Raw genomic sequence first — 15817 nt, 5'->3', positions numbered from 1 at the left:
ATGCGAACAACAACAAATACAAGTTTAACAAAAAATGTGGGCTTAAGTATGAAATCTGAGTAATCAGGAAGGCTGAATAAGTAACTAAACACAAACAGTATGAGACCAAAAAATAGACTCTTAATTTTTGTTCTTCAACATCTTCTTTGACTTTGGAATTGACTTTGAATTCTACGACATTAGTAATTTTTTCCTGATTTATTTTTGCAATTTGCAGCACATTTTCTCATTTTGCGTCTGCTTTGTACGATTAACAGTATGGTCAAAACCTTTTTATAACGGACGAAAATTGATGCGCGCGCGGATGTCGACGTCATCCATACGATCAAATCAACATGGCCTAAGCACCATATGAAAGCTTAAGCCTGTCTGCTCGAGACGCCGTTATGTTCAATACTTAGTGGCAATGTCATCGCACGATCATTGGCATTGTATTTGGTTTTCTGCTGTCTAAGTAAAACACTACCATAGCAAAAATACCATAGATTTCTGTTATGTTCACAACCATGTCAACACAACTATGCAAAGGTGCAAAAGAATTGTCAAATGTACAAGTGGAATATTTTTGGACGTATTTTCCGTTTTATTGCTCTTAGAACTTTCAAGAAAATATGACTGATTAGAGCGATATCGTGCATCCAGATAAGACACGATAAGGTATACGTACAAATCATCATAATTACGTGCATGACGATCTAGCCTTACTGGCTTTTACTGGTGTTATGCTAACTGTCACTGTATGCCCTTTCCTTTGGAATAGGTTTAGGTGTTCCTTCGATTGAGAATGGGTACGGGAATGGAGACGCGGCTGTGGGAAATGGAGACCAAGCCGCACCGCTGGACACATCCTTGGAACTCATGGCCTTTCAGACAATCACCGGTACGGAATACATTCATTTATTCTTTATTTTAGATATTCCAAGTGATTTTTTCAACCGTAGTTTCAGTGAGCACCTGTCACCTTCCTCAGGGCAATCCTGACTGGTTCACATTGCACTGCAGCACAGGTGTCGCTGCTTATAGATGCGTTCCCAGGTACAGTCATACACTCAGATATCGAAGCTTTAAAGACTCATGGAATGGAGGTTTTGGAAATTGTCATCCATTATTTTAGATACGGAATTACTTCCTAGTTTCGAATTTATTTTGCCTGTTCGACGTTTTTTGGCGAAGGATGTAAATCTATCAAAAATGCAATGCCATTCTCAGCAGCTAAGATGTGGCAATGTGCTTCTTGCGATCATGATATTGCCTGCACTGAGGTAGATTACAAAACATATGTTTGTATGAGCGCCACCTGCAGGTGACTTATAGTTAAGGGTAGATTCGTTCCATGCGTGTATTTCAGATAAAAACAAACTAACCCGAATAACCCAGTGAACCAAGTGCTGTCTGACTTGTGAATGGTTAATTAACTAGCACTTGAGATGAATGTTCTTGCTCTTCTAGAATTGTGGGGACTATCTATGATCTTTGACATTGCCTATCTCATTCTCAGAATAAGCGACGGTGCAGAAAGCGTTTTCGAATTACTGCCAACCAAGCTAATGTTGCATATGTACAGTGACTCCAACCTTGAACCTTGAACGGGGACCGTTAGCGATGACTGTGACTTATCATCCAGATTCTCCAGAATTGATAACACAAGCTTAAGCTGCCATTAACTAACCATGCATTATATCTATGTTCCATCCACTGATAGGAGATGCCCCCGAGGGCTTTAACACACTAGCCAATGAGAACGACCGGTGCCTTACGCTGAAGGGGCAGATGATGTTCATGGAAGATTGGAAAAGCGTCATCTTTATCGGGACCCCAATGTAATGTGAAGTCATCATGTTTTAGCGTCTTGTGTTTTATTTATTTCTTTTCCGCACGCACAGCCAAGGATGCCCAACTAGCCTGTTACTATCACGAAGGGCTGTGTCTTGTCTTGTCTTCTTTTCATTGACAATCAATGAATCGTTTTTACATTTACAACTGCACTGCAAACTTTACAAGTTCAAACTGATGCAACTTACGGCATGCTTGAGTACTCCCCGGCCCTCAGGCATGAGGATGGGACTAGGTGAAGGTAATTGAGTCCTCCATGTCCCTTGTTGCAGCAACTGATCACTACTGGTATTGTATGTGAACACTAAAGATATTAGCTTAAATATGTAACAACACTTAAAAATACAAGTATGATATGAAGAATCCGATTCCTGAAAATCCAGCAGTGTGTGTTTTATGTGTGATTTGGAACAACTTTCAGCTATCATATATATAAACTATCTGACGTGTTGATATTGTGTGTTCTCTGCCAGTATGGAGAACCTGGAACAGATGTTTATGACCGGACTGTACATCAACGATCTGAGCATGCACGACTCCAGTCGAGATCTGGTTCTGGCCGGTACCCAGCAGTCAGCCGAGCTCAAGCTCGCCTTGGACCAAGTAATATTTTTCTTCTTATACAAAATGAACAGTACAGGTCTTAAAGCTTACGTCTTTGGATTTGAAAAAGAATTGAAGAAATACGTTAAAACCCCAATCTCACTGCCACTGGACCCGCGGCACGTTGGCGGCCTTACTGCGATAGGGTGATTTGGCAAAGCGCTCAACGAATTTCATAGAGAAACAAATTAATCTTTGAACGCTTTGCGTGCTTTGTTGTCTTTTTAGGCGTACTTTTACGTTTTGCATGGTATTCCCATTATACAAAGTCAATGGTAACACAAATCCACTTTAGGACGCATCAACGCCGCCAACGTGCCGCTTGCCCAGTGAGATAGGGGCTTTAAGTGTCCCCGCCGATTCAAGAGCATGCCATTGTCGCATATTTGGCGACAGCATAACATGCCATGTGGATGGATAGGATATTGTAAATAATTTCATTCTCTCCTGAAAATTAGCAAAATATTTGAATTAGTGTGGCGGAAGCCTCAACCGCCCACGTATATCTGGTGATGTCAGGATGCCAAACGGATGGCCGCAACTCTCTGTCGTGAAATCTGCGCATGCCACTTAATAAAATCTTTTCTCTTTGATTATCACGTTGGAGGCTAAAATCTGTTGATATTCTTATGGAATAAAAATGGTTCGGCATTTCCCTCCGGCAATCAAGGGTATTTACACGGCCTGTGAAGATTGGTTGTTAAATGTTGTTATAGCTTTTACACAATTTTTGCTATCATATGCATGGGTTCGCCTTCTATTGCTGCTATCTAATTTTGGTACAAATTAAAGTAAAAAGGCGCCACTCTTTTAAAAGTTAAAGGGATGTTAATCTCTTAGACTTAGTGTCGTAGCTCAGAGCTCGAAATTCATTTTTGAGAATAGGTACACTGGTGCATCCTAAAAAGATAGCTACATGGGTGCACAGAAAAAAATGGATGCTCAACATAAAATAAAGTAGAATGTCAGCAAAACGTATTTACAAAATGCCTCTCTTAAGAACTTCAATCTGAAATTCTATAGCTAACTTCAAAATTTAAAACATCGAACAAAGTACAACAGTTATATTACACTACATTGTACATACAGACTACCCTTTCCAGTGTTGATGCACTCGAGCCAACGTAACCCATTCTCGCTCCAGGAGCAACAGAAGAGCTCGAAGCTAGAGGAGAGTATGAGGATGCTGGACGTGGAGATGAAGAAAACGGACGAGCTGCTGTACCAGATGATTCCCAAGGCCGTGGCGGACAGGCTCAGGAAGGGAGAGGCGTCCGTGGAGACATGCGAGGTCAAAATTCTATTTTTTTTTTAAATTCTCTTTCTACAACTTGTATTCACAGCAGCTTGATGGTCAGGGGCTGCGCTACAAAATGCACTTACAGTTGAACCATGTGAATTCTCTGAAGAATGCGCACGAATAATGCACATTTTGTTAAAGGAACCCATCAACTTCCTCGTATGTTATCAGATATGAGAGCATGCATGGTTGCAATGCCTGAAATCGACTTTGCCTTACAGTCATCGCTTTTGCATCAACTTTAACGCATGGGCTTCCGCTTTGTGAGTGATTTGTTGAATGCTTATTCACCGCATCATATAGCCTTTTAACACCTGTTTGCATACACCGTACCCTCCTTTAAAGGCAGACCGGCTTGGTGTCCCCATGGGACCAAAAGCAGAATCTGGCCTGCTGTGTGAAGGTGGGATATTGTTGCACTAAAGCTGCCAATGGCGAATGATGACTGGCCACGCATGCGTAATGCCTTTGTTTACACTATTGCACCACCCTTTGCTGCAGTCTCACGCTGCATATTTTCAGGTGTTCCAAGAGGTGACCATACTCTTCAGTGACGTGGTCGGGTTCACCAAGATCTGCAGCCGCATCACTCCGATGCAGGTTGTATCCATGCTCAACTCCATGTACACGCTGTTCGATCAACTCACAGAGAAACACAACGTCTACAAGGTCAGAGATATCGCATTACAGCTGTTCAAATGTGCTTGGACCAATGACAAGCTCGCATTTTTCTACGTTGACCCCTAAAACCTGTTCTAGACGAATTAGGATGCTAACACGTTGCACTGCACGCAATGGCCTCGGATCCCGGCAGATACGTATAAGGATTTTTCTGTATTTTGGGCGGATACTGACGGATACTGACGGATACAGGCGGATCCAACGTAACTAACGGATCCGACTAAATCCGCACGGGCTTTGGAATATTACCGAAGGAATCCATGTACGTATCCGCCGGGATCCGATGCCATTTCGTGTAGTGTTGTCTTTCAAACAATCGTAATTTGATGGCGTGCAACTGTTGCAGTAATGTTTTGCCATAGCAGTTTCAGTTACTTTACACCACTCCCTCCTAGAAGCTGATAAGGACTATTGATAAAGAACAATTTCTTTTATGTTTTATGTGTTTTGTTGTCTTTTAAATCATATTTTAACATCCTGCATCATATTCCAGCCATTAAATCAAGAGTAAAACAAACAAAAATCAAATTTTGGTCTCTGTTCTGCAATCGCCGTCTGGTGGAACGTATCCGAAGATTTTTAATCATCGATTAAGCATAAAAAGCAGATAATTGTCGAAGAAGATACAATAGTGTGTGTGTCCGTGAATAGTTTCATCAGGTTGGTAAGTCACTGAATAAAAAGCCTCTTTTTACACAACCAAGAGATTTATTCAACCGACGTTTCGGTGACCATCTGTCACCTTCTTCAAGGCAATTCTAACTGGTTCACATAGCAATGCAGCGCAGGTGTTGCTGCTTATACATATCAATGAGTGTGTGTGTATGTTTACTTCTTGAAACCATGAGATCCCTATTTCAGGTGGAAACTATAGGTGACGCCTACATGGTTGTATCCGGCGCTCCGGAGAAGACCCGTTTTCACGCCCACTACGTGGCAGACATGGCACTAGACATGCTCAGGTCGATGAAACATCTACAGGACCCATCCACTGGGGACACACTGCAGATAAGAATAGGTCAGTATCTGTATGTTGCTATATTGTAGTGTTATATGCAATCTCTCTCTCTGGCGCCAACTTAAGCCCCCCTCTCACTGGACCCGCGGCACGCTGGCGGCGTCGCTGTGACCGATCGAATCGACAAAGCACTCAACGAACTTCATCGACAAAAAACAAATCTTTTTAAGCTTTGTGTGTTTTGTTATCGTTTTGGTCATACTCGTACGTTTTGAATGATATTCTCATTATAAAGTCAAGGGTAACAAAATTCCAGTTTAGGACGCAGCGACGCCGCCAGCGTGCCACGGGTCCAGTGAGAGGGGGGCTTAATATCCACCTCAATGTCTACCTCATCTCGGCTCAACACCCAGCTCAGGTCGAGGGACTTACAGTAAGCCCCGGGCCCCCTCTCACCGGGCCCGCGGCACGTTGGCGGCGTTGTCTGCGTCCTAAACTGGATTTGTGCTACTCTTGACTTTATAATGGGAATATCCTTCAAAACGTGCAAGTATGACTAAAAAGACAACAAAACACACAAAGCGCAAAATGATTCGTTTTTAATCGATGAAATTCGAGAGCTCTGTCATATCGTCCGGTCGCAGCGAGGTCGCCAACGTCCCGCGGGTCCAGTGAGATGGTTTGATTATCGAAATCAATTCTACCCCAAGATCATGACCTGTTTTGAGTGGAGTAGCATCTGTTTGCTAACAAAGATTTAATTTATGCTTGTAAAGATCTTCTTTTGGAATGGAGATGATTCATGAAGCAAAAGGTGACACTGTCTCATGCCATTAACGATGAGTGATATTGTACAGTCTACATGTTACATCTACTAAGATAATTCCACCAGGATACATAATTCCGTCACCAAGGGAAAAAGATACCTCCAAATAAATCTCAAACCCAACGTCTCTCAGTATAATGCACTTCTGTATATCTAAACTGTACATACTTGAGAGGTGTTGAACTAAAGATCTCTCAAACCCAGTGTTTTCAAAGTGGCGGATTTATGTAACCCGAAGGATTAATGTTAATGGAGGCCCCTTCCCCATTGCAGGCATTCATACCGGTGCGATAGTTGCCGGAGTGATAGGCATCACCATGCCGAGGTACACAGTATTTGGCAAGGATGTGACAAATGCCTCCATCATAGAGAAAACTGGAAAGGTAACAAGTAGGGGGCATATTTCATTATCGAGTCCTAACGATGAGCAGGTTTCCTCCCTAAGTTTAGGTGACTTGATGAAGAAGCATGATGCCACCAGTAAGCGTGCTGTGTAACTAATACCAAACGACACTACTAACGCATGAACTCATTTTCTCCCTTATATAGCAGCCAGCGTGTTCTTGACATGCGGAAGTACGTTGTATGCGTTTGAGATGGAAAGAGGTCCAGAATAAAACCTCTGATGCTTAAGTATCAATTGTGCCGGTGCCCGTAGGGGGTGTAGTCCCGGCCGTGCCCCGAAGCCACAAATTTGTCCCGATGGACTGCCGGGTACCGGGGGAGAGCGTCGCGCGGCAGCCGCAGGGTGTCCCAAGAGGCCACGCCAGAAAATGCAAAAAAAAAAAGACCGTCAACTACCCGGCAGAGCCCCTTTCTCCAATTGGGACCTAAGAATAAGTGAAGCCACTTAAATGCATAAAACTGATTTGCATGGTTCTTCCATTCCTGTTGAACGCATACAGGTGTACTGAAGTACCTCCGACAACAGTGCTGTTGCTCCAAGCATGGTTCTCATATGTCACGTACTAATTAAGCAATGATAACACTATTGGCAGGCGTGCACTCCGGCATGGTGGTGGCAGGAGTAGTGGGGCTGAAGATGCCCAGATGGTGTCTGTTCGGGGACACCGTTAACACAGCATCGCGCATGGAAAGTAGTGGCCAGGTACGCTATGTTTATATATAAATATATATATATATATATATATATATATATATATATATATATATATATATATATATATATATATATATATATATATATATATATATATATATGTATGTATGTATGTATGTATGTATGTATGTATGTATGTATGTATGTATGTATGTATGTATGTATATATATATATATATATATATATATATATATATATATATATATATATTTGGTGGCGAATGGAGAGGAAAATTATATGGAATGTTGCTTTTTATTTAAGTGCATCAAACTGCAACATTGTCGTTTGAAAGGAATTTGCTGTATAAAGAATAAGCAGTTGCGTCATTAGAACGTTGCATTGTTCAATGTTCGGTGTAGTTACAAAGCCTTCTTTGCGACCACAACAGCAAATTTCGTAACATATCTATTAATGACAATGTGATCAAGTTAGTTCGTCTAATGTCAATCCACGTTCCGTTTGCTATTAGCGAAGATAACGAAGTTTTGTGGAAAGGGCCATTGCACGCTGCAACATATTGTACATACCTGACGTGTATGTCCGTACCTACCTGGCGTGTATAAATGTCCGTGCATACCTCACATGTATGTCCCAGCATACCTGACGTGTGTGTCCGTACATACTTGACGGTTATATTCGTACATACCTGACGTGTATGTCCGTACAGGGGATGCACATCCACATCAGTGAGACCACCAAGGCTCACCTGGAAGAAGAACCTTACCTCCTTGTAGAGAGAGGGACTGTGACAATCAAGGTAAATGATTTATCTTCAGATTTGAAATAGAAACATACTTTCACCCCGTCGTCGTTAGGGTAGTGAAAAAATCAGGACTAAAATATTGAGCTAGTGTATACTTTCCAAGTGTATACTTTTGCATATTTAGATTTTGCTCGGTAGTGTCTTCACTTAACCAATTTAACTCTTCCAACCATCCGATTCCCGGCTCTTGTCCTTGACCTGCCATGGCCTTGCTTTTTTAGAGGTAAATAGCTTGTGATGCTAAAAAGATGTGGTGTAAGTTTGGGCTCCCTAGCTGCTTGTTTCAGAAATGTTTTAAAATGTGGCTGTTATATCATTCGCAGGGAAAGGGTGAGATGAAAACGTACTGGCTGAAAGAGAAGGTCGGCGACCAGACCGGGGAGGCGCTGGACACGCCGTTCCTGGCCAACTCCAGCGAGAACGAGTCTGACGACGGCTCACGTGACAGCTCCAGAATATCCACCTACAATCCCGTCTTCTCGGATGACGTCATCAAGAAGCACCGGGACGCCCCGAACATTACCATTGAGGAAGAAGTAGTGCAAGAAAAGGTAGAATTAGACGGCGTGACGTGACATTAATGTGTGGCCAAACTTTAAATAGACGTCGAGTGCGTACTTATCATCGTCGGCCTTATAATTATGTCCTGCCATCACCTTTCTTTGGTCAGAATTAGTTGCAAAGGTATGGAAATGGTAAGAAATTCTGATTCATTATGAACACTTTCATCCAAAAGAAATTGAATACAGAGTACTGCAGTAAGAAGGGAATGTCATCATCCTGCCATCGCAATTTGGTCAGAAGCAGTTGCAAAAGTGCTCCTTTCTGGTCCGGAAATGGGAAGAAATTCTGATTATTTTTGAAACATTTTTATCCAGAAGACATTTTAATGTACTGTAAGAAGGAAATATCATCACAATGCCATCACAATTCACTTTTTGGTCAGAAGCAGATGCAAAGGTGCTCCTATGGTCTGGAAATGGTGAAGAAATTTGGATTCGTTTTGAATACTTTTATCCAAAAGACATTAAACGCAGAATACTGCATTTAGTAGTGAATATCATCACAATGCCATCACAATTCACTTTTTGGTCCGAAGCAGTTGCAAAGGTGCGCCTTTCTGGTCTGGAAATGGGAAGAAATTCTGATTCTTTTTTAACGCTTTCATTCAAAAGACAGGAAATGTCCTGTATTAAGAATAGAATGTCCTCATTTCTCCTCTTTCAAAACTGGTCTCAAATGTACTAAAGAGTAGTTGCAAAGATAAAGTGTGGCCATAATTATCTGATTAATTTCAAACAGTTTTATTCAAATGCAGCAAATGCAGAGTCCTCCTGGGGTCCTATTTCAAAGCTGGTTTCAGATGGACTTAAATAATAGCATAAATCTTTTCCTATGGGAGATCTTAATTATGATAATGTTCGGGCCCATATCAGATGAAGGAGAGCAAATAAGGTCAGACTAGGACAAAGACACCTGACTCTAGGAAAGCTCAATGGCGTTAACGGACACAGCAACAGTGTACCTTCCTCACAATAGAAAGACTTTCTTACTCGATTTTGATTAGGATAATGTTCAAACCCATATCAAATAAAAGGGATCAAGTAAGGCCAGGCTAGGACAAAGAAACCCGACTCTAGAGAAGCTCAATGGTGTTAACGGAAACAGCAACAGTGTACCTTCCTCACAATGCTAAACTTTCTTCCAACACTAAGGTATTCACGGATCGAATTTCCGACGACCACTGTCGCCTTCTTCAGGATCAATAATGACCAATCACTGCCGAACGTAAACTCACGAGAGTTACAGACACGTGACTTTATTGACACGTGTCATTATGGATACGTGACGTCAGCAATTGGTCAAACGTGCCAGGAAGTTTATAACGCCCGCTGTCTCTGTTGAGTGATGGCTGGAGTGCCCTGATGTTTATGACCTCCTTTATACCTCTCATAATAGAAAGACTTTGTTACTCGATTTTGATTAGGATAATGTTCAGGCCCATATCAAATTAAAGGGATCAAGTAAGGCCAGGCTAGGACAAAGAAACACTACTCTAGATAAGCTCAATGGTGTTAACGGATACAGTAACTGTGTAAGAGAGTTCACCTGTGTCCCAATATAAAGAGTTTGATACTCTTTGCATCAGCAAAGTCCAGGGAAGTTTAATTTATCGAACATGTATCACCGTCAAATAAGGCGCTTTAAAATGGACATGCCATATGTACAATGTATCATCGTACCCGGCAATTAAAACTATGGTTGAACAACGTGGAGGGCCTACTAAGCGGAATACTTTAGAGAGAAAGCTCTAGCACACTTTCTTATGGTGGATGAGAAGACCATCATCTATTTGTTAGGAGACATTTTTGCCATGACACGCATGTGCTTCAGGGGCATAATGTGAATGGTGTTTGCAGGCGCCCATATCTTTGGGTCATCTCCAAGCAGATCTATCGGTGGCAAGGTAGTATCAAAAGGGCCAACCAGAAACCAAAGGGCACTCAGCAGCCTCTTGGTTACTGATTGGCCCTTTCGATACTGCTTTACCACCGATAAATCTGCTTGGAGATTAATCTTTGGGGTTTGCTGTTTATAACAGCATATCATCATATGACCGAAGATTTCGGACAAAAGTAGGTTTCTGTTTCTTTTTCCAATCGTTTATTTTTGTATATGAACATATCAATCCAGAGTCTTCCTAAAGTTTATGTACAGTAACGATATTGTATATAAATACTAGATATATGTGGCAGATATAGACAGTGACCGTGTTGTTCACCAATTGCAAGATGTTGCTCATGTATTTTGTGTTGTTTGTATCGGACACTAGTCATTGTGACGTCAACCAGTATTTCTTACAAAATAAAGATTATGTATCCCATAGTTCCGTTCGTCGTCTTGCGATGTGCCTGTGCGTTCTTTACATATAGTTGCTATATAATTGCTAGGCTCCGTTGCAGTCCTTCCCACAGCGATTTTTTCACCTTTGTTGGGGGGGGGGGGGCGCCGCGTGACCGCTGTGGGAAGGACTGCAACGGAGGCTAGCTGGTTGCTGCGTTGTGTTAGAGGAGCTCAAAGCAATTTCAGACCGTTGGAGTTCGGATTTCGTAGTCATTTCTATACATAGTAAGTTTAAATTACACTATCCCATTGCATATCGACCGTCATGGAGCAAAGATGCGATGTCGTTGTGTGGTGAGAAAATCTGGGCGCTGTTTTTTGGTGGTCCCAATATACAAAGGACTCCTCGTGCGGCTTGTTACTGTGCTCTTTTTAAACGCCCAAATAGTATGAAATCATGATGGAAATGTACTAATCCTAATACCATATTCAGAATATTTCCAGTTTTAACGTTCTAATATTGCTTCGGGCTCCTTTAACGATTAGTGATAGTTCGTTGGGTTGGTGTATTTGAAACATATCAATATTTCAAAATATCCTTTCTTCATCGGCCATATTTTTATTTTGATATCACTACATATCGGACATAACGTATGTATATTATTCTGTTAAAAACACAATTGAAATTGTATACGTTTAATGTTCACTTGACGATACATTTTCATATAAAGAAATGACATAAGATGACAGAATCCAATACGAATTGTTGTTGATATAACACTGTTATTGTCGAAGATTTGAATATAGCTAAATCCAAACAGCATAGTCATCGACTCACTAGCTTCTCGTATTTTTAGCATACATTACTCCCCCGTTTGTAATTTTCCTATTTAATGAATCAGAATGGCTTGCATTTCTAAAGTAAAGGATGGTGCATAGAAAAGGATATTACTTTTAAGTACAATATAGAATGGAAGGAAAGAGGACTCCCAAAAATCTTCCTTGACGCCATCTTCCCCGAACAACAGCAAGAGAAATGACTATTCCTGGCTCATGCGTCGTATAGTTTGGCCTTTTTTCCTTTTCGTCAAATCCCTCTCAACTCCGCCGTAGAACTGATTTAGATCGGCGGACTTACTGTGTTGGGCCACTGAAAGAACTGGCAGACGGTCCGATCCCAAGTCTGCCACCCAGGATATCTTCAAAGAGGCATTTCATTGTTACATCTTCTGGCCATGGAAGGACGGGCACTCCACGTGTCTGTTTTCGTTGATAAGATCCTTTCATAAGATCCAGTTTCAGTCATCCGCAGACTGCTAACGCATTGATTACAATACATTTGATGCACCTCTTACGTTAATGACATTTTATAGTCGACGATAAAGGACTCTCATAACAAATATCAATCACTTATCTCTGAATGATATTTTTTTGATGTCGGCCAAAGACACGAGTGGCAGCCAGCTGTTACGGACAGCGGTTATTGTGTGACCATGACTACAGAACTTTTTCTAGCCACTACAAATCTTTAGAATAATTGGTTTTGGCCCATACATATGGGCTGGACAGCTGCCAACTGGGCACTTTGTGATAATTGGTAAAAGGCTGGGTTTACACACAAGTTTTTGGAGTCGACTCCGGGCTGTGTGTGAGGAGCTTTGGGCTGAGGAAGTGGAGTTTTTCTTCTAGAAAACGCTACTTGAGTGGCCTAGGGTTCTCCTTGCACAGTCCTGGGTCAACAAAAAAGCGCGTGTGCAAATCGGGCAAAAAGTGTCGTGATTCTTAAGTTCTCAAGCATTGGAAGGGAACCGCCGCCATCACGATATAAAGCGTATTTATTACGACCTCTTTTCTATTAACTCCATGTTCTGCAAGATGGCCAACGTGTTTACCAAATTGTGTTGTAGGTAACCGCACATTTCAGAATAAACGTGGTGCAAAGTTGAATATTGATGAATTAATGAAGATCTTTATTGTACATGTTTGCTCCACTGGGCTAAGCCAAGGAGGTTAGATATACGTATATTTTAACCACCTTTGCTAAGCACAGGTCACATGTTAACAACTATATACATTATAAAGTCTTCCGTATTAACCAAGTACTGTTACCTGATCCTCGGACGACCGCGAATGACCACGATACTAGTTAAGTAATAGAATAAGTATTGACATTATCAATGAATTAACTGTAACGAGGAAAACAGTAGATGGATCCGAGACATAAATTTCACGGGAAAACGTTGATATCTCAAAGGAAAGATTTCCAAAATGTGAAGGTTTCAAGTAAGAATTAAAACAAACCGAATCGACGGAAACGGGTAAGAAGGTAAAATACAAACGTGGCTATGTTTAAAACAGAAATGTGATCAATCCTTTAAACCCACAGGTACCTTCACAATCTACAGCTACTTTTACAAAAGACGTTAAGTTCCTATCAAGGCTCCTTGGTCCCTATATGTATTCGTTTGTTTTGTTCACTGCATGATCTTACCGCTATTTCAGACACCTTCACAACGGGGCACGGTGGAGGGATTTGAAGTGAAGACCATTGCCGCGGTGCCAGAGACCAAAGCAGAGAAAAAAGAAGAAACACGGAAGCCGGCGCGACACAGGAGTAACCTCTGTAGTCTGCTGTAAAATGTTAAATTTTCAGCGCCAAATGACAAACGTTTCTCTCAAATATTCCAATTCGCACAAACACGTCATTCAGGTTTACCTTATTTCACACATCGTATCATAGAAGATTATCTGTGTAGGTGAATTCCATTATGAACAGAGACTGAACTTTACGCAACCAGCACTTTGAATTGGGACTTACCCAAATTTTCAGCTGAGTTCACGTAATGGACCTTTCTACTGCTACTTGATTACTTGACGTTAGAGACACGTGACTGGGGCAACGGGTTTTAAGTGCCGGATAACCTGTGTCACCCCCCGTCCCTGTTCAATGTCCAACAATCTAATTTCTTCCAAGTGTTGACGGTGTGTGAATTTCAGCCTTCAGTCATAATTATTTCATACATATTTGCTTGCTTGTGACTTTGATTTGCGCTAGAATATCTGAATAATAATTAATATATGAATAACCAAAATAATATTTCGAAATACAGACAACCGGTACTCTCGGTTGATATGCCAGCGTCACAGGCAAACACAATAGCACTTACCTTCAAGTTGTAAGATATCACTTACCTTGTAATATACTCAAACCGTATACGGCTGAAAAATCGGCAACGTACTCAAGGATTTTTTGGTGTTTTGTCGTATTTTGAAAATGATGCGATGTATCAGGAGAATATCGCTGTACATATATCACTTGGATTGTGGAAAAGTGTAAAAAGGTCGTTTTGTACATGTACGTCTGTGATATTTTCTAAACGTCTGGAAATGCAAGGACAGATTGTAAAGGGGCGGGGCGACAAAATAACACTCTGACTATGCACAACAATAGTGTCCGAAAAAAATCCAAACAACAGAACATGTTGACACAGAGATATTGTGCCAGCATGATTATTTATAAATTAATTTCTAGTGCGCCTATTGTTTTGTTATGTTTTCATGCAAAACAAGCACAAACATGTACGGTCGGTATGACTGCCTCTATCAGTTTATACTTTCCCTTAGTGAGTACTGACAGAAATGAATCCACACATCTGGAAATACTGTACCTTGTCCGGTCCTTATCTCCAAGCAGATGTGGGAAGGCAAAATCGCAACGTTTCTAAAGCTTCCTGTTCCGGTAGCACCGAGCATTTCTACAGTGCTGCGGGAACCGGGAGCTTCAGAAACGCTAGATTTTGCCCGTCTACATCTTCTTGGAGATTAGTCTACCCCCGTTTTTACTAGTTCAGATGTAGACATCATCGAACTTTCCATTTGAAAATAATATACCGCCCGCTTTGTCTAATGTTATGGAAGGGAACACATACTTGTTTTGAACATTAACGAGTCGATAAATGAAATACTATGCTTACTAATAGATGTTTATGTATAGGTTTCAATTATTGAAACACTATGTTTGAATATTAAGTTTGGAGTAAATATAGTTAACGTTAGATGTTATGTCTGCTCAAATTTGTCCTTATCCGTGTACTTCTAGTTAATTGTGAAAAGCGTGTTCATTAGAGCTGATAGTTTAGTTTTACATGCAACCTCCTAATGCTACGGTCATAAGGGCGTGTCCCATGCGTTGCCCCGGGTGACACCCTGCCGCTACGTACCGTGCCATTTTGGGCACGGTCAGGTCCCGGGTTGATTTTAACTCGGAGTTAAAAATCAACCCGGGACCCGGTAACAAATAGACGCCGCAAGCTAATTATGAAAACACTGAGAGGTACCCCCCCCCCCCCGTATCTGGTAGTTCAACGGTCCAAACTTGTGACTTCGGGGCAAGACCGTTCTTTGCAGTAGTAGTCCTCTAAACCGATTCATATGTACAAATGGTATGCTTATGTTGTTGTGATGATATTGTCAAAAGTTAATCTCCTCAAATCTCAAACCCAATAAAGTCAAAACATTGATCTCAGTCCTGACCAGGTCTCTATGTGTAACTTACATTTCCATTTTTTGAATTCGTATGCCGTCTGTTAGCCCCTTTCTTCATGCAGCCTGTTTGTTGACGTATCTCCGTTTCAACGCCAAGCCATGAGTTAATAAGCTATAAGCGGATCATTCAAAACTGACTTCTCGAGTTGGGTCAGACAAAACTAATTCTCAAGGAAAATCAGCCTATCACTAAGATGGTTTACAAATTCAGTGAGGATTTGTAGCTAGGAAGGAAACAAGAGTACTAGTGAGTTGCTTTTCTATGATTACCGAAACTAACGTTATGTAAGAGCAATTGCATCATGTAAGAGCATTAACGTTATGTAAAGCTGATTAAAGAGTT

General features: G+C 41.3%; 1 protein-coding gene across 10 annotated transcripts in view; it reads left to right on the top strand.

The window, feature by feature from the left end:
- Nucleotides 1-15447, top strand: part of LOC136429849 (soluble guanylate cyclase 88E-like) — a 59177-nt gene extending 43730 nt beyond the window's left edge. For 7 of the 10 annotated variants that reach the window (XM_066419889.1, XM_066419892.1, XM_066419893.1 and 4 more), the window contains 10 exons: nt 761-880; nt 1703-1820; nt 2307-2436; nt 3581-3727; nt 4238-4405; nt 5279-5435; nt 7200-7309; nt 7990-8079; nt 8409-8636; nt 13432-15445. In XM_066419889.1, coding sequence (XP_066275986.1) covers nt 761-880; nt 1703-1820; nt 2307-2436; nt 3581-3727; nt 4238-4405; nt 5279-5435; nt 7200-7309; nt 7990-8079; nt 8409-8636; nt 13432-13566 — 1403 coding nt within the window. In that variant the 3' untranslated portion in view covers nt 13567-15445. Of the gene's footprint in view, nt 1-760; nt 881-1702; nt 1821-2306; nt 2437-3580; nt 3728-4237; nt 4406-5278; nt 5436-6474; nt 6585-7199; nt 7310-7989; nt 8080-8408; nt 10972-13431 lie in introns of those variants that run through there. The other 3 variants (XM_066419894.1, XM_066419895.1, XM_066419897.1) reach the window with 3 other exon arrangements.
- The last annotated feature ends 370 nt before the right edge of the window (nt 15448-15817 follow it).

Source organism: Branchiostoma lanceolatum, chromosome 3 (assembly GCF_035083965.1).
Source record: "Branchiostoma lanceolatum isolate klBraLanc5 chromosome 3, klBraLanc5.hap2, whole genome shotgun sequence".
NCBI lineage: Eukaryota > Metazoa > Chordata > Leptocardii > Amphioxiformes > Branchiostomatidae > Branchiostoma > Branchiostoma lanceolatum.
Note: the sequence above shows the minus strand (reverse complement) of the source record. Positions and strands in the feature narration are given on the sequence as shown.